This window comes from Erythrolamprus reginae, chromosome 10, assembly GCF_031021105.1.
Source record: "Erythrolamprus reginae isolate rEryReg1 chromosome 10, rEryReg1.hap1, whole genome shotgun sequence".
Lineage (NCBI taxonomy): Eukaryota > Metazoa > Chordata > Lepidosauria > Squamata > Dipsadidae > Erythrolamprus > Erythrolamprus reginae.
The window spans coordinates 34,964,619-34,991,556 of record NC_091959.1 but is presented as its reverse complement, the minus strand read 5'-3'; the positions used below and the strand labels follow the sequence as shown (position 1 = coordinate 34,991,556).

General features: G+C 50.3%; 2 protein-coding genes across 8 annotated transcripts in view; one reads left to right on the top strand and one right to left on the bottom strand.

Annotated features, from left to right (window-relative positions):
• The window catches only part of PISD (phosphatidylserine decarboxylase), a 78,460-nt gene extending 67,067 nt beyond the window's left edge, over positions 1 to 11,393 (top strand). For all 4 annotated transcript variants that reach the window (XM_070762433.1, XM_070762434.1, XM_070762435.1 and 1 more), the window contains exons 7-8: positions 7,565 to 7,725; positions 9,564 to 11,393. In XM_070762433.1, coding sequence (XP_070618534.1) covers positions 7,565 to 7,725; positions 9,564 to 9,788 — 386 coding nt within the window. In that variant the 3' untranslated portion in view covers positions 9,789 to 11,393. The remainder of the gene's footprint in view (positions 1 to 7,564; positions 7,726 to 9,563) is intronic.
• Positions 11,394 to 11,396: 3 nt separating this feature from the next.
• SFI1 (SFI1 centrin binding protein) overlaps positions 11,397 to 26,938 on the bottom strand; it is a 63,679-nt gene continuing 48,137 nt past the window's right edge. For 2 of the 4 annotated variants that reach the window (XM_070762404.1, XM_070762405.1), the window contains 10 exons: positions 26,070 to 26,144; positions 25,797 to 25,871; positions 23,329 to 23,505; positions 22,945 to 23,177; positions 21,583 to 21,675; positions 17,880 to 18,120; positions 17,298 to 17,418; positions 16,272 to 16,371; positions 13,729 to 13,825; positions 11,397 to 11,839 (listed from right to left, as the gene is read on the bottom strand). In XM_070762404.1, coding sequence (XP_070618505.1) covers positions 11,732 to 11,839; positions 13,729 to 13,825; positions 16,272 to 16,371; positions 17,298 to 17,418; positions 17,880 to 18,120; positions 21,583 to 21,675; positions 22,945 to 23,177; positions 23,329 to 23,505; positions 25,797 to 25,871; positions 26,070 to 26,144 — 1,320 coding nt within the window. In that variant the 3' untranslated portion in view covers positions 11,397 to 11,731. The remainder of the gene's footprint in view (positions 11,840 to 13,728; positions 13,826 to 16,271; positions 16,372 to 17,297; positions 17,419 to 17,879; positions 18,121 to 21,582; positions 21,676 to 22,944; positions 23,178 to 23,328; positions 23,506 to 25,796; positions 25,872 to 26,069; positions 26,145 to 26,938) is intronic. The other 2 variants (XR_011559963.1, XM_070762406.1) reach the window with 2 other exon arrangements.

Genomic DNA, 26,938 nt, shown 5'->3' with positions numbered 1-26,938 from the left:
TAGCTACGTTGCGATCGGCATTATTACCATTGTCTAACCGTGAGTGATTCATTATGACCGATAATTCGGCCCATCTGGGGGAGGAAGGGGCCATTTCCATCAGGCCCACTACCCCCAAGGACAAGCCTTCCTCCGAAAAGGCCAAGGCTAAATCTTCTCAGGCCGCCTCCCTTAAGGAAGCCGAGAAGAGGATACGGGCTCTGGAGAGGCAACTAGAGATGGCCCAGAAACAGCCACCAGCGCCACAGGCCCAACCAAATTATCTTCGGGGGCCCACGCCCCCCCCGGCCTCCCCCTTGCCAGGCATTGCTGGGGTTGTAGGCTCGGCAACAGAACGTGATTGGTCGCCTGAACGCCCCCTATTGTCCACTGGACCCCAATATACCTTGCCCATGGCCAGCAGCACGGGTGCTCAATACAACCAGCCCACAGCCACCTTTACACCGTCTGCTGTGGGTCTGAGGAGCTCGTTTGATACGTGGCAAAGCATGCCTCAGGATCTCCAAAATCTAATAAGCAGTGTTTATGCCCAAGGGATTACAGTTGGGGCACAACAACAGGCCCCTGGGATTCCCATTCCACCGAAGCATAGGAATGTGTGGGCACCTCCTGCTCCAGCCTCTTTCCAAGGCTCCATGGAGGAGGATCTCTATCCCAGAGAGGAGGATAGTGAAGAAGGCGAGGGTTTGTCGGGAGATGAGCAACCACCTGAACCACCGAGCCTTGTAGGCCTCTTCAAGCCCTCTCTCTTTCGAATCATGTTAAATAAGGCCAAGTTGGTCTTTGAGGGAGCAGGAGAGGGGAAGTTACCTACAGAAAACACTGCACAGGCCTCAAAAGGGGTCCTACTTTCAGTGCCAAAAAAAGAACCAGAAACCATTCCCTCCTCTGATATTTTCCTTGACAATATAAAAAGGCCTTGGGAAGCGCCAGCAGCAGCACAAGGCCCCTCTTTGATTGATAGGAAATACTACACCTTCGATCAGGAGATGGAATCGCTTTTAACACCTCCAACCATAGACACTCCTGTGGCAAGTTTGGTGTCCAACGCCTTGGTCCCTTCGGAGGTTTCGGAGGGTTTGAAGGCGGAGGACAAAAGAGCCGAGACGGTAGTCATGAAGACTCACCAAATGGCAGCCTGGGCCTTGCGAGCCGCCTCGGCTGCCTCATTTTTTAATAGGGCAACCATCCTGTGGATACAGGACATGCAAGCACGTGCAAGTCAGGAGGATGGCAGGTTCCGCCAAGATTTAAATAAACTGCTGGCGGCAACGGAGTTCTCCGCGGACGCTACCATGGATGCGGCAAAATTTGCATCCCGTGCGCTGGCATCCTCTTTGTCCTCCCGGAGATTAATTTGGCTGCGAAGCTGGCAGGCGGACGTAAAATCAAAATGGCGCCTAGCTTCTGCCAAATTCCAAGGGGAACAGTTGTTCGGCGATTCCCTTGAGAAGGTCCTTATCAAGGACAAAGATAAAAAGAAGGTGCTCCCAAGATCCAACAGGAGAGCAGAACGACGGTTCACCCCTTTCTATAGAAGGCAGAACTTTCGTGCAGAGCCCTCCTCAACCGTCTCTCAGGGTTCGAGGAATTTCTCTCAGGGCTCTTTCAACCAGGGAGGCTTCCGTCAGGATAGACCGTACTTCGCGGACCGCGGCAGACCCTACCAGCAGGGACGCCGACCATACAGAGGTTCCAACTTTAAGGGTTCCAAGCGTGGAAAATGACTCCTCAGACCCTTACCCTCTGGGGGGCAAGCTCCTCCACTTTGCCAACGCTTGGAGGGCTGCATCCCTCGACTCCTGGGCCGTGGCCACAGCAACACAGGGGTTGCGGATCAATTTTCTCCGGGTACCCCCACACCGCTTCATTGCTTGTCCTCAAGTGACAGACCCCCAGAAGAGGGCGCTGTTGCACCGGGAAATAGAGCACCTCCTGGAGATAGAAGCGATAGAGGAGGTTCCCTTTCACCTGAGGGGAACAGGTTTCTATTCCATCGTTTTCCTAGTCCCCAAATCTTCGGGCGGGGTCCGTTTGATTTTAAATCTCAAACGGTTGAATCTGTATGTGCGTTATCAAAAATTCAAAATGCACTCCCTCAGGTCTATACTGCAATCCATTCGACCGGGAGACCTCCTCTCCTCCATCGATCTCAAGGAGGCCTACCTCCATGTACCGGTAGCACAGGAGCACAGACAATTCCTCCGGTTTTCCATCAACGGATCTCATTACCAATATCGAGCGATGCCATTTGGACTGTCGTCAGCGCCGAGGACGTTCACCAAACTTCTGGACGTCCTCACGGCCACCTTGCGACACAGGTCAGTGCGACTCATGGCATACCTCGACGACGTTCTGATCCTGTCAAAGTCCCGGGACCGGGCACAGCGGGATCTCCAACTGACCCTGTCGACCCTAAGGACTTTCGGGTTTACCATAAACCTGGAAAAGAGTCAGCTAATTCCTTCAACCAGGTTAGCTCACCTGGGCACCATCATCGATACAGACTTGTGCCAAGTTTTCCTATCGGAGGACAGACAGGCCAATATCCGGACTCTACTACAGGACCTGTCTTCTCAACCAAAACCTTCCCTGGCCTTTCTCTCCAAAATCCTGGGCACGTTGGTTTCTTGCATAGATGTGGTTCCCTGGGCCAGGTTACACATTCGAGACCTCCAATGGTTTCTCCTACCCTATCAAAGGAGAAAGACCAGCCATACCAGGTTGCAGGTGATTCTCCCTGCAGCGGTCAGGAGATCCATGCGTTGGTGGACCTCAACCGCTATTCAAAGGGGGTCACCCTTTCACGGACAGGACTTTATCACCCTCACGACGGACGCCAGCCTGTTCGGATGGGGTGCTCACCTGTCATCCAATGTAGCCCAGGGCTTGTGGACTCCTCGGGAGTTGGAAACCATCAACATCAATTTCTTGGAATTGAGGGCAGTGTCTCTCGCTCTGCTGAGTTTTTCTCATCTGGTGCAGGGCAGCCATGTCCTGGTTCTAACGGACAACGTTTCCGCTCGCTCTTACATCAACCACCAGGGCGGGACGAGATCCAGGCGCCTGATGCAGGAGGCCAACACTCTGTTCAAGTGGGCAGAGACTCACCTGGCCTCTCTCGCAGCCGAGCACATCTCAGGCCAGGAGAATGTGACGGCGGATTGGCTGAGTCGCAGGACTTTGGATCCGGGGGAGTGGAAGCTGGATCCAGGAGTGTTCCGGGCACTAACCGCTCAGTTCAGCACACCGATCATAGACCTGTTTGCTACGTGCCACAACGCGCAGCTACCCCGCTTCTTTTCCCGGTTCCCATCTCCGGGTTCAGAAGGGGTGGATGCACTACGTCTCCCCTGGCCAGTGGGGCTCCTGTATGCATTCCCTCCTACCCGCATACTTCAGAGAGTGCTACACAAAATCATACAGGAACGAGCCGAAGTACTGCTGGTAGCACCTTTTTGGCCTCGGCGGGCTTGGTTCTCGGACTTGAAGGAGCTGTCCGTCTCCCCTCCTTGGAGAATTCCAGACGACCTGGTAGCCCTCAGTCAGGGGTGCATCGCGCATCCAGAGCCTCAATGGTGGCACCTGACCGTGTGGCACTTGAGGGGGACCGTCTAAGGCAATTACGTCTCCCTGACACGGTCATCGCTACCATGCAGGCGGCACGCAGACCTTCTACAAGGAGGATTTACCAATCCACATGGTCAGCCTTCTGCACCTTCTGTGAGGACCGGCAGCTCGATCCGGTAGCGGCCTTGCCTGGTACTGTTTTAACCTTCCTCCAGGCAGGATTAGACAAGGGACTGGCGCCAAACACGTTACGACGCCATGTGGCGGCGCTGTCTACAATATTGAACCACGACCAGTACCAACCCTTGTCAAGACATCCTTGGATTCGCGATTTCTTAAAAGGAGCGTCAAATATTAGACCGGCTCCCGTCCATAGGTTTCCCTCGTGGGATCTATCTCTTGTCCTTAAGGCCTTGACAGCTCCACCCTTTGAACCGTTGAGGACGGTATCACTGCGGTTTTTATCCATCAAAACGGCCTTTCTAGTCGCCATTACCTCGGCCAGGAGGGTGTTGGAGCTGTCGGCCCTGTCCGTAAGACCTGACCTTTGTCTATTCCATCCGGACAGAGTAGTTCTTCGACTGGACCCGTCCTTCATTCCCAAAGTGAACTCGGGCTTTCATAGAACTCAAGAGATAATATTACCTGATTTCTGTACACATGGCACGCACCCATCTGAACTCAGATGGCATAAATTGGATGTGAGACGGGCGCTAAAACTTTATGTTCGTAGGACACAGGCCTTCAGGTCATCGGAAGCCTTGTTTATTTCCTTTTCATCACATGAACAAGGTACTAGAGTGTCTTCACGAACTATCAGTCGTTGGATAAGGATCTGCATCACTGAGGCCTATAAAGCGTCAGGACAGACTGTTCCTCAAGGAATTACTGGTCATTCAACACGAAGTGCGGCTGTTTCGGCAGCATGGTCTACGCAGGCTTCGATTGAAGAGATTTGTAGAGCCGCCACGTGGGCGGCTCCATCTACCTTCATCAAGCATTACCGGATTGATACCTTTGCTTCCGCGGAAGCAGCCTTTGGGAGGAGGGTGTTACAAAGGGTGTGTTCCTCTTGACCGCCCTTGGTCCTGTTTCCCTCCCTGTTCATGTCTTGGGTATATCCCACGTTGGACTCTCCTTGCAAGTGCATTGGAGAAGAACCGTTGAAACTTACCTGAACGGTCTTCTCGATGCACTGCAAGGAGAGTCCAAAACCCACCCGATTGGTGGACCAAGGGTTTCTCTTTTTGTCTGACATTGTTAAGATTTGGTCCTGGCGTATGCCTTCCAGTTGTTAATAAAAAAAGTTATAGTTTACTGCTCCTTCGTTTCTTTATGACTGGTAGGCTAGGGGGCGGTACCTGCATAATGTTTAAATTAAAACTCAGTCCCTCCAATGAGACTGGAGAATTACCCACGTTGGACTCTCCTTGCAGTGCATCGAGAAGACCGTTCAGGTAAGTTTCAACGGTTCTTCCAGCCCTAACCAGGTGCTAACGATGTTCCCAGCTCTTACTGGCTTGCAATCTCTTTAATTGTTACTCCCTCAGAATAAAGGTTTTTTTAAGCCCTTAACAGGGGATAAAATAATGTGCTGAAGCTGACCAGACTAAGGGTGCTAGCCAGATGAATATCTGGTAAGCAGATTCTTTTCCCTATTTTCCTCCCCAAAAACTAAGGTGCGTCTTATACTCCGGTGTGTCTTATACTCCAAAAAATACGGTATTTATTTAGATTTATATGGCTACCCATTCACTCCCAGTGACTCTGGGCAGCTTACAAACAATAGAAACCCAACATCAAAGAATAAAACAAGGACAGCACAAAACACAACACAAAATCAACTGAGCCATCAGATGGGCTGCATCTCACTCTGGGCTCCCCAGGCCCATTGCATGATCTGCCCTGCTGGATTGACACCAACATCCATTGGGGGAGGGCAGTTTGACTCACTAAGCTTATGTTGCACATTTCCACAAAAGCTTCTTCTCCCCCCACTGAAGAGAAATCTGGAGTGGGTGATTCTCCCCACAGCCCTCTGCAGGTAGACAAGAACACCTGACGAACAGGAGGCCATGAACTAGGAATGATTTTGGGATCCAGGGATCGATGAAAGCCTGGTGCCCCTAAAGGAGGTTGGCCTGCAGCCCTAAGGCCTGGCAAATGCTGGGCTTTTTCACCCACTCCCCAATCTTTGCCCACAACTGGGAGGGGCCGGAAGGCATCCCAGCAAGAAAGGGGGCTGGGTGGAGTCCGGCGAAGGCCCATCCCTGGCAGCAGAGTGGGGTCAGGAGACCGTAAGCCCTTTCCCCTCACCTCCAGCCCAATAAGAGGTCCAGGAGAACAGCACCCACTTCAACTCACTGGGAGGAGATCTTTCCTCTGAGCTGTAGTGGATGAAGTGCAGTATTGGAAGCTGAGTTCACTGTCAAGAGTTCCATCCAGTAATGGGCAGCCAAACTTTTTACTGCCACACTGTGGGTGTGGCTTATTTTGTGGGTGTGGTTTGATGGTCACTTGACTGGCTTGCCGGCCATGTGACCAGGTGGGAGTGGCTTGAACAATCATCATCGTTCAAGTGAACTGTTAAGTCCTCGACTTACAGCCTCACCAGTGTCTCTCTCTGGGGTGACAATTTCCTTCGTGTTTCCCACACTCTCCTTCCTGGGTCGCCCTCAGGCTGGGTAGCTAGACACACGGGTGCCAATCAGCTGTTGAGAAAAGAGGGGGGAGGAAATGGGCCCCCTGCAACTCCTGCCGGTGCTGGTCTCCCTGCCGCTTTCCGAGGAGGAGGAGGATGGAAGTGAGGAATGGTCAGCTGGAGCTGGGCACACAGCTTCATTTATGTTGTGAGCCGCCCTGAGTCCTCGGAGAGGGGTGGCATACAAATCCAATAAATAAATGAATAAATTTCCACTGGTGGAACTGTGTTCCACCCCGTCCTGCCTGCTGCCCACCCCTGGTTCCATCCAAGGTTGACTCAGCCTTCCATCCTTCCGAAGTTGGTAAAATGAGGACCCAGATTGTTGGGGGTGAGATGCTGACTCTGAAAACCACTTAGAGAGGGCTGTAAATATCTGTAAAGTGGTATATAAGTCTAAGGGCTATTGGTTTTCCCATAGTAGCTGAAATAGAACAACAGTCCACAGCTGTACGTAACCTGGTGGCAGATCCCTTCCTGGGGGAAGGAATTGAGTCCCCACCTCTAGTTTTCTGCCTTCAGCCGGCCCTGGCAAGCTTCTCTCCCTCTCTTCTCTACCAAATAAACTTACAATATGTACCACTCCACAGTGTTTTACAGTCTTCTCTAGGTGGGTTACAGAGTCAGCCTCTGCCCCCCCTCAATAATCTGGGTCCTAAATTTACCCACCTCAGAAGGAGGGAAGGCTGAGCTAACCTCTTTTTAAAAATTATTTTTTATTAATTTTTAACAAGTTTATATACACACAACATAAAACAGTGCATAGTGAAATGTGCCCACCACCCAGACACACACACATTCCCCACCACCAAATCGGGGGTGTTTCTTGACCCAAGAGCAATATATCTATTTACATATTATAGAGTGATTCCAATTTATTTCTTGTAGCTTGGTCTCGGATTCTGCTCATCATATATCGTCTTACCTTGTCCCACCGTCCCATCAGCTGTCCCAACTCAGTTTCATTATCCGAATTTATCCTTTTATCCATAATTTCAAATTGAATATGGTCCACCATGTACTGGTACCAATTTTGCATTGTTCATTTTGAGGCTGAGCTAACCTCGAGCCGGTCAGGGTCAAACTCCAGATGGTGGGCAGAGTTTGCCTGCAACCCTGTATTCTGACCCCCCCATTGAACGCTGGGGATGCTCCTTCAAACTCCCGCGGAGCTACTTTCCAACCTGGTTGAGAGACATGAGAGTGCCTCACAGGGGGGCCGAGGTGGTCTTCTGCCATCTCCCCTCCCACCACCTGAGTTCTGTTCCCAGAAGAGACTTGCTCTCCCCCCAGGTGCCCTGATGTCGGTGAACCCGGGCGTAGCACGTTGGATCAAAGAACTCTTCTGCCATAATGAGCGGGTCGTCCTGTCGGGCTACTGGAAACACGGATTCTTCTCCTTGACAGCTGTGGGAGCGCAGAACGTGGGATCCATCCGCATTTACTGCGATCAGGTGAGGCGTTAGTGGGAGGTGTGGATGAGCCCCCGCCCCCGGACATCTATTGGCCCAGAGGCCCAAGGCCACTGGCTGATTGAGTTGGCTGGGGAGGCAGCTTAGGTGGTCTGTGGACTCTGGAAGCTGCTACTCCTGCCACTGAAAATACACCCAAGTTGGGCCAAGGCTGGCAGGGCTTCCACGGGAGTGTCAGGCACCCCTTCTGAGGAGGGTCTAGGACAGGGATGGTGAACCTACGGGCACGGGTGCCACATGCTGGCACACGAGCAATTGCCCTAGCCTGAGCTCCAACGTGCATGTGTGTGCTGGCTAGCTGATTTTTGGCTTGCTCAGAGGCTCCGGGAGGGTGTTTTTGTCTTCCAGAGAGCCCCAAAGGGGCTAGGGGAGGGCGTTTTTACCCTCCCCTGGCTCCAGGCCTTTGCAGTCTGGGGAGGGTGAAACATGAGTCTACTGGGCCCACCGGAAGTTGGGAAACAAGCCGCTTCCGGCCTCCAGAGGGCTTCCAGGGGGCAGGGGATGCTGTTTTTGCCCTCCCCAATTATTGAATTATGGGTGTGGGCACTTGCACTCTCTTTGGCACCCGAGGAAAAAAAGGTTTGCCATCACTGGTCTCGGACTTTCTGCGTCCTCCACTTGTCTGAGCCTATTTTGTCCCCAGCCTTCCGACCCCCAGCCATTCGGTGCTGCTTTTTCTCCCTGGTCCTTTCGCCGAATGGGCTCAAAAGCCCTTCCGTCCTGGCCGTTTGGACGCGGGGGATGCTTCCCTGTCCGCTGATCAGAGGCCGCGTTCCTTTTCCTTCCCTTCCCCTCTGCCTGCGCGAGTGTCTGGAAGCAGCCTTTTTAGGAGAAGGAACAGCGGGAGTTCTATATTTTAATTTGTGCGTGCATGTGTTTATTATTTCCTTATCAAGAGACACTCACTCTGCTAAACAAATAATTCCCTCAACACTGTCAGATTTTTTCCCCCCCTGCACTTCTATTTCTACTAGTTTTTCTCATCATTCCTATCATCCTTTTCCTCCCACCTAGGACTGTAGGACTGTAACTTGTTGCTTGTATCCTAAGATTTTTATTAATATTGTTTCTTCATTGCTTATTTGACCTCTATGACAATCATTAACTGTTGTACCACATGATTCTTGACAAATGTACCTTTCTCTTTTATGTACACTGAGAGCATCTGCACCAAGACAAATTCTCTGTGTGTCCAATCACACTTGGCCAATAAAATTCTATTCTATTCTATTCTATTCTCTCTTTTTTCTCAGCTTTGAAGTTTTGACAATCTTAAATTAGCTTTATTGCGTCCTCCTCCTTTTGTCTAGCCAACGGGAGATTATTTCGGCTGTTTCTCTATTTCATTCCGGATCGGAGTTTTCTTCCCCTCCTCCCCCTCACTTGTTTCCAGGGCACTCTGATCAAACCCTCCCTCCCTCCAGACCTTCTCCCTCTCTTTGTGCTCTATGGGTCCACTACCTTCTGTTTCTCCCCCACCCCCCAAATCAACCCCACACACCTCCCTTTTTTCTCTGTGTGATTGGGTGACAGGGAAGCACTCCCCGCATCCAAAAGGACAGGCCGAAAGTTCTTTTGAGCCCATTCGGGCGAAAGGGCCAGGGCGAAAAGGCAGCACCGAATGGTTGGGGTGGTGGGGAGTCTGGGGATGAAAGAGGCTCCGAGAAGTGGAGGGAGAAAAGTCCCATTCCGTTCTGAGGATCTGGCAGCCCCCCCCCCCCCTTTAACGCAGGGAGCGAGTTCAGGCAAAAGACGGGGAGCGAAAGTGGCCGGCTGCCAGATCTCACCCGCCCCCTCTTCCCCCCCCTCTCTCTCGGCAGAAGCTGCAGACGAACAGCCCCCGCTACAGCAAAGGCTCCTTCAACGACTTCAGCTTCGTCACCAGCCAGGACCACGAAGGCATTCCGATGAGGAAAGGAGACCACTTGGGCGAATTTAATTTAGGCTCCACCATCGTCCTGATCTTTGAGGCGCCCAAAGACTTCAACTTCTACTTGCAGCCTGGGCAGAAGATCCGCTTTGGGGAGGCCTTGGGGTCCCTCTGAGGCCTGGCTGGTCCGAGGGGAGGGGGCTTTCCTAGGGACAGGGACTCCGTTCATACAAGGAAGCCATTCGGCGTGGCGGAGTCGAGCTCAGCAGGCCCTGAGTGGAGAGGACGGGTCCTTAGGCTGAGCCTGGGGGTGCTGGGCTAGGCTCACCGGGAGGGTGGTGGCTGGATCAGGGACCGTGGCCCTTACGAACGTGGCTGGAGTGGCTTTTCGACAGCAGCTGCTTCTCCTTGCTCCATAGACAACCTGCCTTTGCGCTGCCCCTCAAGCTCTGCAGGGTTAAATAAGCTCTGTATTCAAGAGGCAGAAGGGAGCGCTCTTCTTTAAAGGGACAGGATCCAGGCAGCCTCCTTAAATCCAAGTGTTTCAGTCCCCTCCTAGAGAAGCAGGAGGGCCAAACAGGGACAAGGCAGCTTGGGATCCGATTCGCCTGCTGCAAATCTCGTTCTCTCCCTTTAAAGCAGAGCTTTGCGCTGCCTTTCGAGGCTCCAACAATCCAGTCTGCGTTCAGCACTTCACCTGGTGTTGCTTTGGATTGGAGGAACCCAGCTGGCCTCTTCCTCTTAGCTTACTCCGACCTCTAAAACTGTCTTGCCGTGGTGGCCCTTTCCCTGTGTCGCACGGATAGGGGTGGGGGGTGAGGATAGCAGAGGTCCTTTGTGGAACCGGGCTTGCCAAAACGCTCCTCAGTCCCACCACAAGGGACGAGCACTCGCTCCTCTTCCCTCTGTGCAGGGGAGGGGCGAGGTGGACAGCCCAGCACTGCTTAAAGAACCCCATTAGGACCCTCAGATAACTCTCCCCTCTCCTCCTATGCATCCACTTACGTTCTCCACTGGAGATCTTCAAGGAGGAGACTGAGTTGATCACAATAAATTCTCCACCTTGCCCTAAAATATGTCAACTTTGGGGTTATGTCACACCCCTAGAAGTTCTCTCTTGGTTTTAATGGCCAGTAGTTTTAGGCGACATCCAGGCTGTTGCTAACGTAGAACCGGGCTTGATGAGACCGGCGTGTCCTGTGGGGGATGCTGCTTTGTCTATGAGAAGGGCCTTTTTCTGGGGCTGCAGGGGATGAAAGGCAGAAAGGGCTCCTTTGTGGTGGTCGGCCTTCCTTCCTTCCCACGATGCAGAAGTGAAGTCCATAACCAGAAAAACGGCCCTTTAATCCTCCAACACCACCCGGTACTCTCCCGCCACATGGCCCAAGGAAGTCTTTAGGAGACACACGACAAGACAGCTGTGCCTTGCTCTCTCAGTGGAGAGGAATTACCTGCTTCTCTGTGCTTGCGTTGCAGTCCGACTCGGCGCCTTCTCGCTGCACAAATTCTGCTGTGGAGGAGCCCCTTTCGGCCGGTCTCTGCCGGAGGGCGGTTCTGGGCCAGGTCCTGTGAAGCGGTGGGCTCAGGGGGGGTCACCCAAACCCTAAACAGACGGGAGTGGGTTTCTCGGTGACGCTGTGAATTTCTCCAACCTGGAGAATCCTTTTATTTTTCAACTGTATCAGTAGCACAGTATTTTTGTATGTCACAATGTACAACTTAAAAAGACATTAACTCATTAATGGCAAATGTTTTAAAGTAAAAATAAGAACTGACCAGGCTCTGACTTTTAAAGTGGTTTTAATTTTGGAAAAATGCTCTCGATGGCTTCCTGGGGTGGTTGAGGGTCCTCTAAGGCAGTGTTTCCCAACCTTGGCAACTTGAAGCTATCTGGACTTCAACTCCCAGAATTCCCCAGCCAGCATTCGCTGGCTGGGGAATTCTGGGAGTTGAAGTCCAAATAGCTTCAAGTTGCCAAGGTTGGGAAACACTGCTCTGAGGTATGTGCGGGACTATCCAAGGTGGTGGGCACAGCTTTGTCTGGCCAGGTGGAAGGAAGGACCGAGATCGAGAACTCCACCGCGCAGCCACCTGGAGAGAAGGTGGAGGCGCCATTGCTTAGGTCTTCAGAGCAGCTCGGATCTCCTGGACGCGCCTCACATATTTCTGCATCAGCTGCCGCTCTCCTTCCAGCGCACTTACAAGGGAGGCACTCTGCACCTTCAGCTGCAAAAAACAGACATATACACACACACCAATCTCAGGAACAGCTATGAAGAGCCACACGGGTGAGGGACAGCCTGGGACAGAAAGGCTAGCCGTCTTAATCCCAAACATTTCTCCATGTGCAACCATCCACTGCCGCATCCTGGCTTCCATTTACTGTCGGTCCCCCCATCCCTTGAACGGCCCGATCCGTTTTAAGTTTATTTCCCAGAGGGCTCTGGGGGAAGCAAGAGCAGCTTCATTTGCCCCAAGCAAAATATGGGGTTAGCCGTGTAATGCTAAAGGAAGAACAAGCATTATTTGGGAGTTTGTTAAGGGGAGCACAGAAGTCGGGCGCAGTCCTTGTTCCTTCTCTCCTTTGCCTTAATAATTGAGGCCAGCTGGGAATATTCCCCCCCAGAGGTCCAAAAGGAGAGAGGGGGAGGCAAACTGGGGGGAGTTCAGGTGGCGGAGGGCCCACAACCCTGCACAGGTGGAGAAATTGAAGAATGTGGGTGTGCCTCACCTCTACAGACCGGCATCACACGGAGGTGGCCATGGGCTTCTCCCCCCCCCCCACCCTCAGCCACCTCTGGTAGGACAAGAGCAAAGGGTTAAAGGGGCAAGGAAGGAGACTCAGGCTGGACATCAGGAGAAGCCTCTGGACTGTGAGTCAGATGTGGTTGGACTAGATGACTTCTTAGGCTCCTTCCAATTTCATGAGTCTGAACCAATGGTTCTCAACATTGGCATTTTTAAGATAAGCAGATTTCAACTTTTATCCTTGCCGGGGAATTCTGGGAGCTGTAAGTCCACACATCTTCAATCTGCTAAAGTTCAGAAACTGGTCTAAACTTTAGGCTTGTGCCTAAGATCAATCGTAAGTTCTCTTCTCTGCAAATACCATGGGGAGGTATGTGGAGGGTGCTAAGCAACCTGCAAATTACGATGCAGCTGCCAGTTTTCTGGGTTCTGAAACTGGTTATTCAGCATAATAATTTCTGCTAGAAAATCCAGACCTTGGGGATGTGTTACAGGCACACTTAAAAGCAGGCTCTTCTGTTGGGATAGGGAAAGGCACAAAGCAATTCTGCCTAGTAACAGCTCCTCCAGTCCCTATAATGTTCCAGGTGCCACCTGGGTTATATTTGCTGACTTGCCTTTAAAACAGTGGTACCTCATCTTACGAACTTAATTTGTTCCGTGACCAGGCTCGTAAGTAGAAAAGTTCATAAGACAAAGCAATTTTCCCCATAGGAATCAATGTAAAAGCAAATAATGCGTGCAACCCTATCCCCAAAGTCACCCCTTTTGCCTTGCGCCGCCTTGAATCCCCGCCTCCGGACTTCCGCTGCCAGCCGAAGCGCTGGGATTCCCCTGAGCCTCCCCTCAGTGGGATTCAAAGCAGTGCCGACAAAAATGAAGGGAATCCCAGCGAGGGGAGCCTCAGGGAAATCCCAGCAATGCAAGAACGGGCGCTTTGGCTGGCAACGGAAGTCCGGAGACGGGGATTCCCAGCGAGGAGAGCCTCCGGGAAATCCCAGCGCTTCGGCTGGCAACGGAAGTCCGGAGGCAGGGCATCCCAGTGGCGTCAGCTCAGGTTCGTAAGGTGAAAATAGTTTGGAAGAAGAGGCAAAAAAATCTTAAAACACCGGGTTCGTATCACAAAAAGTTTGTATGAAGAGGGGTTCATAAGATGAGGTATCACTGTATATGAAGGTAAAGGTGAGTTTCCATGCTCAGTGCTACAACTACACGGGACAAGAAGGAAACTAGGAGCCTGCCAAAGCCAGAAAGGGTCTTAGAGGTGGGATGAGGAGGGGGGGGGATTGCAATCTTGAAGAAGCTGAAATGTTGCAGCCTTTGCTCTGGCCCGTCTATCAGTGACCTCAGAGGCCTCAAGTTGATACCTGGCCCAGCTTCTCATGGATTTCCTGCACATCGGTGGGTTCCCCAACTCCTAATTCCAGCCACTTGCTGAGAAGCCGTTCCTGTCGCTGGCAAAACCTATGAGAGAAGCAAAAGCGGTTCATTGTTCTTCCAGGGAAGCCACTGATGCGGCAGGCAAAGGATCTCTGCCCAAAGCTCACATCAACTGTGAGGTTCCTCCTCGCAGCTTTTACAGGGGATGTGATCATTTTATTATTTTTTTTCCAATGAAAGTAACAACAGAAAACAAGCCGTTAATTAGACACTGTAAAAGAAATTAATAGAAGACACAAGGAAGCTAGGTGGCAAAACCTCTTCCAAAATAAACCCTTGACTATCAAGGAGGCTTCCTGGGCCTCCACGAACAGAAAATGTCCATGCTCCTTCAAATAGGTCTTGGTTTCCAATCTGCTCTGACCACTAGGCAACCAACACATACAGACACCCGCAAAGCCTCTGCTTTCCATATGCAATAGAGTTGATATTTCTGGAGGCGTCTGTAATATGGCAAATGATTTAGCTTTACTAGATAAGTGGTCAAAGCTATGGAAACTGCAGTTTAATGTTTCCAAATGTAAAATAATGCACTTGGGGAAAAGGAATCCTCAATCTGAGTATTGGATTGGCAGTACTGTGTTAGCAAAAACTTCAGAAGAGAAGGATTTAGGGGCAGTGATTTCTGACAGTCTCCAAATGGGTGAATAGTGTGGTCAGGCGGTAGGGAAAGCAAGTAGAATGCTTGACTGCGTAACTAGAGGTATAACAAGCAGGAAGAGGGAGATTGTGACCCTGCTGTATAGAGCGCTGCTGAGACCCCATTTGGAATACTGTGTTCAGTTCTGGAGACCTCACCTACAAAGAGATATGAATAATTGAATGGGTCCAAAGATGGGCTACAAAAATGGTGGAAGGTCTTAAGCATAAAACCTATCAGGAAAGACTTCATGAACTCAATCTGTATAGTCTGGAGGACAGAAGGGAAAGGGGGGACATGATCAAAACATTTAAATATGTTAAAGGGTTAAATAAGGTTCAAGAGGGAAGTGTTTTTAATAGGAAAGTGAACAGAAGAACAAGGGGGCACAATCTGAGGTTATTTGGGGGAAAGATTAGAAGTAACGTGAGAAAATATTATTTGACTGAAAGAGTAGTAGATGCTTGGAACAAACTTCCAGCAGACATGGTTGGTCAATCCACAGGAACTGAATTTAAACATGCCTGGGATAAACATATATCCATCCTAAGATAAAATACAGGAAATAGCATAAGGACAGGCTAGATGGACTATGAGGTCTTTTTCTGCCGTCAATCTTCTATGTTTCCATATCCTCCTGGAGAATGACATCTGTCCACCCCCAACTTGGGTTCCCAAGGAAAGTGGGTATCAACCCGCCCCATTTCAATGCCACCTCCCAGGAAACATGAGAAGGAAGAAGGGCTGAGTCTCTTTATTGACCCGGGCAGATCAGGCTGGATTGAATCCTTCCTTGGTGGGAGAACTGGAATCATCACCAATCAACACAGTAAAATCAAGAAACTATCACCAAGGAACAGGGGATAAGTTATTGATACGGGTATTACCATATTTTTGGAGTATAAGATGTACCGGAGTACAAGATGCACCTTAGTTTTGGGGGAGGAAAATACACTGCTCACAAAAATAAAGGGAACCCTCAAAGAACCCATCCTAGATCTGAAGGAATGAAATATTCTCACTTAATACTTGGTTCTGTACAAAGTTGAATGTGCATGGCAGCATGTGAAATGGATCGTCATTCAGTGTGGCTTCGGAGAGGGTGGCATACAAATCTAATAAATTATTATTATTGTTGTTGTTATTATTATTATTTCACAGAAGTTTGATTTACATGTTACAGTTATATTGTGTTGTTTAAGGGTTCCCTTTATTTTTTTTGAGCAGCATAGAATATAGCAATAGCACTTAGACTTATATACTGCTTCGTAGTGCTTTTCCAGCCCTCTCTAGGTGGTTCACAGAATCAGCCTCTTGCCCCCAACAATCTGGGTCCTCATTTGAAACCCCCCCCCCTCTCAGAAGGATGGGAGGCTGAGTCAACCTTGAGCCGGTGATGAGATTTGAACTGCTGAACTACAGGTAGCAATTAGCTGACGTAGCCTGCAGTGCTGCTCTCTAACCACTGTGCCACCCCAGTTCTAGTCGTTCCCCCCCCCCCCCCCAAGGCCCTTCATTCTCCCTTCCATGAGATGCTCTTGGTGCCTCTGAAAGGGGCAAAGGGAGGCCAGCAAGTTGGTCCAACTGCTAGCATCCATCCAGTCTCCTGACTCTACAGGGGCTCCGAGATGCTCTCTATGCTTGGTTGTACTTATGCAGATGCTTCATTACCCAAACAAGAATAACATCACCAGGGATAGGGAGGAGGAGGGGGAGGACTTCATGCCCATCCTCCACAGCCAAGGGATTCTTCCAGTTCAGACCTTTCTACAAGCGGCAAAGCAGAAACCGACCCCTGAATTGGGAGAGAACGGCGTTTTTGGTACACACTTGAGTTCTTGCTGCTGGCTGTAGTAACGCTGCATCTTTTGCCCGATAAGTTGGAGCTCATCCTCCAGCTGCTGGATTTTGGTTTTTCCTTGCCTGGTTTCTGAAAGAAAAAAGAAGTAACTTGTGCTTAGCGTTGGGAACATTTTCCCCATCCCGTTTTCCTTTCTGGTGCAGAAATTGGCGCAGATGGATCGCTTTCCCAGTCTCATTCAGCAGATTTTTTTAAAAAAATTGTTTAATCTAATTTATATGCCACCTAATCTCCCAAAGGACTCTGGGCGGCTTACAACACAACAATTAAAAGTATTAGATGCTTGGAACAAACTTCCTGCAGACGTGGTTGGTAAATCCACAGTAACTGAATGTAAACATGCCTGGGATAAACATAGATCCATCCTAAGATAAAATACAGGAAATAGTATAAGGGCAGACTAGATGGACCAGGAGGTCTTTCTCTGCCGTCAATCTTCTATGTTTCTAAAAACAATTTAAAAGAACAATTTAAAACCCCTTATAAAAAACACTGAAATATGTCTCCTTTGCTCAATGGCCCCAGCCTGGTTGACAAAGCCAGGCCTCTAAGGCTTTAAGATACAGAAGGAGCTGCCAATCGGGGCTTAAGGAATTCGTCAACCCTCTCTGCTTATTTAAAGATTCCTGCCCATCTCTGTCAAGGGTCTCCCCCTTATTTGCCACACATCCCTTGCAGTGGTTCTCAACCTTTCTAACGCCGCGACCCCTTAATACAGCTCCTCATCGTTGTGGTGACCCCCAACCATAAGCCCAGCGCCAATTCTCCCAACAGAGCTTGAAGCTGATTGGCCGGAAGGTCAGTGGGACACGCCCACTGTAAACCCTGATTGGTCAGATTGTAAAAATATGTTCCAATAGAAGCTTTAGTTCTTAACCCCATGGGAAATGGTCGTTTGACCCCCAAAGGGGTCCCGACTCCAAAGTTGAGAACACTGCAAAGAACCACTAAGGAGAATGTTTCTTCTGAAAGTGTCTCAAGAGTTCCAGCATTACCTGCTTCTCTGCAAAGAGGTGGACTCCTCCTTCTTCTTCCTCTCGTAAAATCTTCAGGTATCAGCAAAGGCTCCCCCGAGACCACGGCCGGCCTCTCCTGGCCAGGGGCTGGAGCTGGAGCCTGGGGAAGGCAAAAGAGACCATATCCCACCCATGGAGTTGAGCTCGCTGGTCCCACCTGAAGCTCTCTGGGTCGAGTGCCTTGGCCATCATAGAAACGCAGAAGACTGACGGCAGAAAAAGACCTCATGGTCCATCTAGTCTGCCCTTATGCTATTTCTTGTATTTTATCTTAGGATGGATCTATGTTTATCCCAGGCATGTTTCAATTCCGTGACTGTGGATTGACCAACCACGTCTGCTGGAAGTTTGTTCCAAGCATCTTTGACTCTTTCAGTAAAATAATATTTTCTCATGTTGCTTCTGATCTTTCCGCCAACTAAGCTCAGATTGGGCCCCCTTGATCCATCAGCAAATGGATCATAGAAGGGTACATTCCAGACCCCCCCTCCGCCCGATACCCATCCACCCCCAGAGCAAGAGGTTGGGGGGGGCAGGGGATGTTGCTTTCCAGATGCTCACCGTCTTCACACCCGCCCTCTTCGCCCCCAGCGTGAAGGAGGAGGGGGGCTGCAGCTCTCGGGCAGCACCGGTGGGGCTTTGCAGCCAAGCGCTTCTGGTGGGCGGTGGCCCAGATTCGGGAAAGGAACCGGAAGAGTAACCGCAGCCGCTGAAAGGGGATGGCGAAGGGTGGGTGCAGAGGGGGGCAGCCGAGAGGGGGCTTGCTCTCGGTGGCTGAGCAAAACCAGCTGAGCTTTCCAGCCTGCGGAAAGGGGAGGAATATTTGCTAGTTTTTGTATAAATACTCAGGTTTTTCCCTAAGCATCTATCCAGAAGTCATGGCCTTGCCTAGGTTAGGTGTGGGCCAAGTTGGCTCTTCTATGACGTGTGGACTTCAACTCCCAGAATTCCTGAGCTAGCATTGAGGAAGACACACCCAACATATGTATTTTCCTATATACCCCAAGTGTGCTTTAATAAAGGTCCTATATACCTCAAGTACCTTAATAATGCTTTTATTCCTCTTTAAGTTTTATGAAGATTCTCAGCATCAGTTCCACACTGTAGGAGATCATAACTGCATAGTTGGTATTTTACTTTACTTCCCCTTTCCCTCCTCTCTCCCTTAAGCAGCTTTTGCTTCTGGAGACCTACACATGACGGGAATTGGGAAGTGAAACTTGGGAAACATCTGAATGATGAAGAATCTCTATACAACTATCAGGTATCACGTATACCATATGTTACACTTCTTGTACCTATAGTCAGGAGTGAGCAGCAGGCAGGACAGGGTGGAAATGAAGAGGAGTGCGCAACAACTCCAGTTGATTGGCGGCTGAGACTTCCTGGATTACTGGTCTCAGATCGGCTCTCCCTTTTTTCCCTGCTGCTGCGTCTGTGCTCCTTGCTTTTTTCCTCTTTCCTCCTTCCTGGCCTTGGACGAGCTTCCCACTCTCCTGCCCGGCTCCCCTCCAGCCTCACACAGCCACCTCCCGCCTGAGGTGCAAGCAGAAGGCGTGGGTGGAAGCGGCGCTGGCAGCATTTATGCTTCTGGCAGCACCTGTTCGCCTAGCTACCCAGCTTGAGACGGGGGGAGGGGCGACCCAGGAAGGAGAGCGCGGGAAACACGAAGCAAATTGTCAACCCCAGCGAGCGACACTGGTAAGGTTGTAAGTCGAGGACTTAACAGTTCACTTGAACGATGATGACCATTCAAGCCACTCCCACCTGATCACATGGCCGGCAAGCCACTCCTACCCAGTCACATGACATTAAGCCACACCCACAAAATAAACCACACCCACAGTGTGGCAGTAAACATTTTGGCTGCCCATTACTGCCTAAAGTGTCATTATTTCACCATGGAATCATATCAGACCCGAGTCTTCGGAGAGGGGTGACATACAAATCTAATTAAAAATAAATTAATAATAATAATAATAATTATTATTATTATTATTATTATTATTATTATCCGTTGATTCTACTTTTTTACTTCCCTTTTTGTATGCATGAGAACATGTAACCCATATTATTGGTCCATGCCATGGCACACTTGTTCATCCTATTTTTCCAAAAAGGTCTAAGAATGTAACTAAAAGTGCGAATGGTCTGTCAGATTTTCTGGTCTTATTTCTGAACCTTGCATGCAATAAACCTGAGTGACTCCACCTCCGTGTGGTCTCTATTTCCTTGAACCGGTAAGCTTGTTTTTCCCGCAACAGCATGATCGGCTCAGGAATTCTGGGAGTTGAAGTCCACTTGGCCTACGCTTGCCATCACAGCCAAAACACGCACACACACAGATGTCTATGCTGAGGACTGCCCACTTCTCTCGGCCCGTGTCCAGTGCTGGCAGGGGGTCTTCTGTCCAGCAATACCCCCTGCTAGGAAATCACCCAGCAGTGTTGGTCCCTGAAAGGATGGGATGCTGCACAACCGATTGTTATTTGTTTAAGGGTTGTTCTTTAACAGACTCTAATTCAGTGTTTCCCAACCTTGGCAACTTGAAGATATTTGGACTTCAACTCCCAGAATTCCCCAGCCAGCACTCGCTGCCTGGGGAATTCTGGGAGTTGAAGTCCAAATATCTTCAAGTTGCCAAGGTTGGGAAACACTGCTCTAATTCAACCACCATAAAAGTGGCTTATCTAAAGAGGAAGCCGGGATTTTGCAACCTGAAAACTTGGGAACCAATTTATATTGCAGGGCTGAATTTAGCTGACGATACGGATCATGACCAGAGCTCCAATCTTGGGATGGCGATTCAGAATCACTCCGGTCACCTTGTCAGTCTGACCGCACCTCGAGAGGAAGCCCATGCTGGCATTGGCAAAAACAAACGTGCCATGCCACCTCACCAGGCAGACCAGACGGGAAACTAAACCAGACGAGCTCATTCTTCTCTACCGTTAAGGCTGAAAGAACGGAATTTCGCAAGTCTGAAAGTACAAAGTCCCATTTTCAACATGAGATGTTGGGGGGGGGGGTTTGTCCCTGGCAAGCCCCTATCTCTGCCCATTAGGCAGGCGTGGGCAGCGTCCTGCCTTACCTGATGGCCCACATTTCTTCACCCCGTCTGCCGAGGTCCTTCCCATCTATCAGTGATGGCGGACCTATTGACAAACGTGGCACACGGAGCCATATCTGCTGGCACGCAAGCCGTTGCCCTAGCTCAGCTCCAACATGCACGTGTGTGCTGGCCAACTGATTTTTGGCAAGCACAGAGGCTCTGGGAGGCTGGTTTTGCTTCCAGAGAGCCTCCAGGGGGATGGAGGGCATTTTTACCCTCCCTCCCTGCTCCAGGGAAGCCTTTGGAGCCTGGGGAGGGCAAAACACGAGCCTACTGGGCCCACCAGAAGTTGGGAAACAGGCCGTTTTTGGCCTCCAGAGAGCCTTGGGGGGGCGGGGGGCGGGGGGGGAGGCAAAGCTGCTTTCGCCCTCCCCAGGCATGAAATTATGGGTGTGGGAACTCGTGTATGTGCAGTATATAGCACACACACACTCGTTTGGCACTTGAGGAAAAAAAGGTTTGCCATCACTGCCATATACCATCACAATATTTTTGCAGTTCCCCGAAACCTACATTTTGACGGGGGTGCCCGAACGTTTGCCTGCCCCTGAACTTTGGACCCAAATCAACGCGTAGGCAGGCTCAACAAGAATGACAAAAAAGAAGATTCAGACTATTATGATATTAGTCTTGGCAAGGCAAAAATATCTCCAATTGAAATTCTGATAGAAATGGGGATGTAAATTTCCCAAATGTATGTTTTTAGGTGTGTTTGTTCTTTTTTGTTTTGTTTGTGTATGTTTAAATGAAATGAAATAAAATAAAATAAAAGAATGACAGAAAAGAGACTAATGCTTGAGGGCTAGAAACCTGACCTGACGCTTGCTGTTGTTCTTGGTCCCCCCCCCCATCAAACTTACATAAACATCCACACATATACCATAATATCAAAACATCTAGTTATACATTTCTGTCCATAATGCCTTAATGTATCCTTTAAGCTTTTATTCTTGTTTTCCCTCTATATTTCATATTACTCCCCTCCTCTATCTCCCTCTCTTCCCTCTTTCCTACCTTTCTCCAGTCCTCACCCTCTCTCCCCTTCCTTTCTCCTTTCTCTCCTTCCCTCTTGTCCTTCCCTGAGTACATCTAACCATCATCCATTTCATGATTAGCAGACGAGCACTTATTCTGTTCTTGTGGTCCACTTACCACTTCCCTGCCTGTGGTGGCCCCCTTGTCTCAGGGAATGGCGTCAGGAAATCAGGCCTACGGGGCTGCAGCCTCACCTGGCGAGCTGCGTACCTGTGGGCAGGAGTAAAGGACTATTTGCTACAGCAGGACACAGGCGAAATGGCTTTGCACAAGCTGGTGGGCTGCCCAAGCTCTCCTCCTCCTCCTCCTCCATCCCCCAGGCTATCCATCCAGGGCTATGGCTATCCAGGGGAGGGGCCAAAGAGGGCATCCGATGGCCAGCAGAAAAGGTAATGTCCAGTCCAGGTGAAGGAAAAGGCTGGGGAGGAAACCAAAGCTCCAGGGCCAGCTTATTACATGGGGTGAGGTATCATCAGTGCGCTGATAATACCCAATTATACATCTCCGCCCCGTGCCAATTCAGAGAAGCGTTGGAGGTGATGTGCCGGTGCCTGGAAGCTGTAAGGGTTTGGATGGGGGCCAACTGGCTCAAGCTCAATCCAGACAACACCGAGTGGCTGTGGCCATTTCCGTCCATCCACTGTTCTGGTGGGGGGGGATTTAACCACCTCAGACAAGGTCTGCAACTTGGGTGTCCTCCTGGATCCACAACTGAGCCTTGAACATCATCTCTCGGATGTGGCCAGGGGGACCTTTGCCCAGGTTCGCCTGTATACCACTTGTGGCCCTACTACAACGCTCTCTACATGGGGCTACCTTTAAAAAGTGTTTGGAAACTTCAGATCGTGCAGAATGCGGCCACGAGAGCTATCGTGGGACTTCCTAGATTTGCCCACGTTTCATCAACACTCCGTGGCCTGCACTGGCTGCTGATTAGTTTCCGGTCGCAATTCAAAGTTTGGTAAAGACCTATAAAGCCCTACATGGCATCAGACCAGAATACCTTCAGAAACGCCTTCTGCCGCACGAATCCCAGCGACCGATTAGGTCCCACAGAGTTGGCCTTCTCCGGGTCCCATCGACTAAACAATGCTGTCTGGCGGGTCCCAGGGAAAGAGCCTTCTCTGTAGCGGCCCCGGCCCTCTGGAATCAACTCCCCCCGGAAATTAGAACGGCCTCCACCCTCCTTGCCTTTCCCAAGTTACTCAAGACCCACCTTTGTCGCCAGGCATAGGGTAACTGAGAAAACCCTGAGCACATATAGCTTTTATGAATGGTATGATTGCATTGTATGGCTCTTAATGATGGGTTTTTAAAATGTTTTTGTTTTCTTTTTAAATATTGGATTTGTATATTGTTGTGATTGTTGTGAGCCACTCCGAGTTTGGGCACTCGGTGCCTAAAAGGTTTGCCCTCAGTGGACTAGATGGTCTCCAAGTGCCCCTCCCCAACTCTTCCATTCTCCGATTTCCGACTCACAAATCTGTCAGGATGGAGTCTCCAGCGGCTTGGTAGTCCCTTGGCACACTGGGAAGGTCAGGCTGCCCCTTGGGAACGCCAGGCGGAGGGGCATGGCCCAGCCTTGGCACCTCAAACGTCACGTGCTTCTTGGTGGCGGCCCCTGAAAGGGCCAGGCCGGGCTTCCGGGAAAGAGCCTTCTGCTTCCACGTCATGGCACAGCGGTAGACCAGGTGGTGACTCTGACAGGCAGCCTGCAAGCACAGAGCAGAAGGGGCCGGTCTTGCTGGCACTCCGGGCCCAGATCCCGAACCCCCTCCAGCCCAAATCAGGCCCCAGGCCCAATGCCCACCGGCCCTGCGGTGCGGGTAAGAGCTGCACTTGCCAGCCAGGCCCCAGCTTCACCTGCAGCTGATGCTGGGCTTGCAAGCACCCTCGGTGCTGCTTCATGGCGGCCACGTATCTCAGGATGCGGCAAATGCCCTCGCGCAGCAGCTCCGCCTGGTAGCTCTCGGCTGCCCAGGCCATCCGCCCCTCCTTACGCAGCTGCTCCTTCACGAAGCCTCTCCAGGCGCTCAGCACCTGCAACCGAGACAGAGCGGGGCAGCCTAGTGCGCAGCCTCCCCCGCACGGGCTTTCTGGCGCCCCACAGTGGAGCTGAGAGGAAGCGCCAAGTGCCATGGTGGATGGGGGGAAATACCCAGCCAGCCTGTGCAATGAAGCTCTCCTAGCAGGGTGGGAGTTAATTTCATTTATTTTACCAGGGAGGGGGGAAAGCATTTTGAAATTCCCTGATATTTCCCTGTAATCTGCGGTCGTAGATGACATAACAAACGGCTAAGCCGTGGAGCAATATCGGTAGCTGAGGAAGCAAGTTGTTGCCACAGTTAGGCTCATATTTGCTTGACTCTTCCAGGCAGTGCAATCTTTTTTTTTAAACATGATTTTTCCCTGACTTTTAAACATTTTAATAGTTTGGTTTATTCTGATTTATTCTGGTTTTTTTCACAAATTCCCTGAAATACCCTGATATTTCCCAAACTGCGGATTTCCCTGATAATTCCCTGATTTCCTCATTTTCCAGATTTGCTGGACACCTTCTATTCTATTCTATTCTACACTACATTACACTATCTCATACCATTCCAAACTATATTATGCTATATATTCTATTCTATTCTCTATATTCCTATTCTAAATTCTATTCTAAATTCTATTTCTATTCTATTGTTCTGTTTGAGTCCTATTCTTCCATTCCCAACTGATACGTAATGTTTTAAGAAATATCAAGAGTGAAAAATCTCCATCAAACGTCAAAATAAAAGCTCCATCAAACACTGGACTTTTGTGGCTCTCTGGTGGGCTTGGGGGGTGGGTGGCGAGTGCTGCTTCTCTTCCCTCCAAGGGCAAAACAGGTTCCAAGCACCCTGCAGCATGAAATGTAGCCTTTGATAAAAGCAAGAGGAGGCTGCTTGGCCTTCTGCTGATGGGTAAGCAGAACCAGAATTGCTTCTCCATTCCAGTCCAGCTGGAATTTGGGCTGGTTCTTGTTGTGGTTGGCTTCAGGCCAGCACCTGTGGCGGCTGATTTTGAGGCAGAGGAGTGGGAACCATCTGTTTACAGAAGATCAGTCTGGCTGCAGGACGAATCAGACAGTGAGCCAGAAGCAGAGACAGGGAGAGAAAGGGAACAGGAAGGGACTGGAGAGACAGAGTGGGGAAGGGAGTCAGTCAGAACTCCAGCCAGAGGTCCATCTGAATCAGAAGGGGAAGAGTTAATGAAAAACCCTATTCTGAATACTCGGGTGCACAGAATGCTGGGAAGACAAGAGCAGCTGCACAAATGCAGAAACAAATTATAGGTCACAGGTGATAAGACTTAATGATGCTGCTGGAATCTTGAAAAAGGGGAGGGTTGGAGTGATTTGTGTGGGAGTCTATCGTTCAGCCTTGAAGAAAGTTTGATGAATTGTGGTTTGGTGTTGGCTGTGGATTTCTGGACATTTTGCCATTCAATTTGTGAGTTATTTCTGACAGATGTAAGCCTGAAAGGCTCCTGCACTGACTGGAGTAATTTACTCTGACCTATTGAACTGTTAAACTAACAATTGCTCTGTAACTCCATGGTTTGCAGTTTTCTGAATATAAAGAACCCTTGTTGGAGTTATACATAGTTTGCGTGTGTGTTTGATTATTTATTTATTTATTTGATTTTTATGCCACCCTTCTCCTTAGACTCAGGGCGGCGTACAACATGTTAGCAATAGCACTTTTTAACAGAGCCAGCATGTTGCCCCCACAATCCAGGTCCTCATTTTACCCACCTCGGAAGGATGGAAGGCTGAGTCAACCTTGAGCCGGTGATGAGATTTGAATCGCTGACCTTCAGCTCTACAGTCAGCTTCAGTGGCCTGCAGTACAGCACTCTACCTGTTGCGCCACCCCGGCTCTTAATTACTTTGTCCCTGGGTGGCTTGAGGCCAGGCAGAACAGTTCTGAGTCAGGAATCTACATAGATTCCCAATCACTCAGGTCATGGTGGGTGGTTGTTGTTGTTTTTTTCCCCCAAAAGGCAGCTGGACTTTCTTAGTTTTCTTTTTTCCCCTTGGAAACATTTCGCTTCTCATCGCAAAAGCTTCACCAGAACCGGAGAAGCTTCTTGCATGAGAAGTGAAACGTTTTCAAAGAAAAAACACCCAGTCCAGCTGCCCTTTTCGAAAAGCAACACGGGGACATCTGAAACCCAAGGCCCAGTGCCCACCCACCCACCCCCCTCTTTGCACAGCCGCACAGAACCCCAAACGGGGCTGGAAAGAGGGGACGGATGGGAGGGTGGATGTCGGAGGGGTGGGCACTCCCAGGCCCAAGACTGACCTTCCGCTGGAGGTTCTGGGACCAGTGCCAGAGGGCCTCCACTGTCTGCTGCTGCTCGCGCCGCCGGTCCACCAGCTGTGGGCGCAGGAAGAGGGTTGATTGGCCACCCCAACTGCCGGCACCCGCAAAAGAAGCCCCACGGCGGTTGCAAGACCAAAGGGGAAGTAGCCCCTCCTCACTCCCCACCCAGAAAGCCTCCCCTTCCGGCCAGCCTCAGCCGCCTCCCGCTTGCAAGGGGGCCAAAGCAGGTTCAGGTGTAGCCAGGCTCCTCACCTGCACCTTCCAGGAGGCAAAGGCAGCTGCAGAGAGTCTCCGGGCCAGCAGCTGCTCCCCTTGTCTCTGCAGGAGCTATTGGTGGGAGGGAGGAAAGCACAATCTGAAGCCCCCTCCCCACCTGGAGAGAGGGCAGGTCTACGTCCGGCTGCTTTTCCCAATAGCAATAGCATTTAGATTTACTGTATTTTTCGGAGTATAAGATGCACCTTTTCCCTCCCTAAAAGAGGCTGATAATTTGGGGGCATCTTATACTCTGAATGTAGCTTTTTTCACCCCTAACTAGCTGCTGACCATCTTCCCAGCTCTTACTTTGCAGGCTCTTTCATTGTTACTCTCTGCAAAGAATGTTTTCCAAGCCCTAAGTCTTTGCAGGTTTTCTCCCCATTGGTTTAACTTGCTCCAAATGTTTCTTTCCAGGTGTTCCCAGCTCTTTCTGGCTTTCAAGCTCTTTCATTGTTACTCTCTCTGAATAAAGTTTTTTTTAAAGCCCCAACCAGGGGATAAAATAATGTGCTGGCTAAGGACGCTAGCCAGATGAATACCTGGTAAGCAGATTCTTTTCCCTATTTTCCTCCCAAAAGACTAAGCCGCGTCTTATACTCTGGTGCATCTTATACCCCCAAAAAGTATGGTATATCCTACTTCACAGTGCTTTTACAGCCCTCTCTAAGTGGTTTACAGAATCAGCCTCTTGCCCCCAACAATCTGGGTCCTCATTTGACCCACCTTGGAAGGAGGGAGGGCTGAGTCAACCTTGAGTCGGTAGTGAGATTTGAACTGCTGAACTACAGCTAGCAGAAGTAGCCTGCAGTGCTGCACTCTAACCATTGTACCACCCCCGGCTCAAATGCAGAGCTTTATTCCTT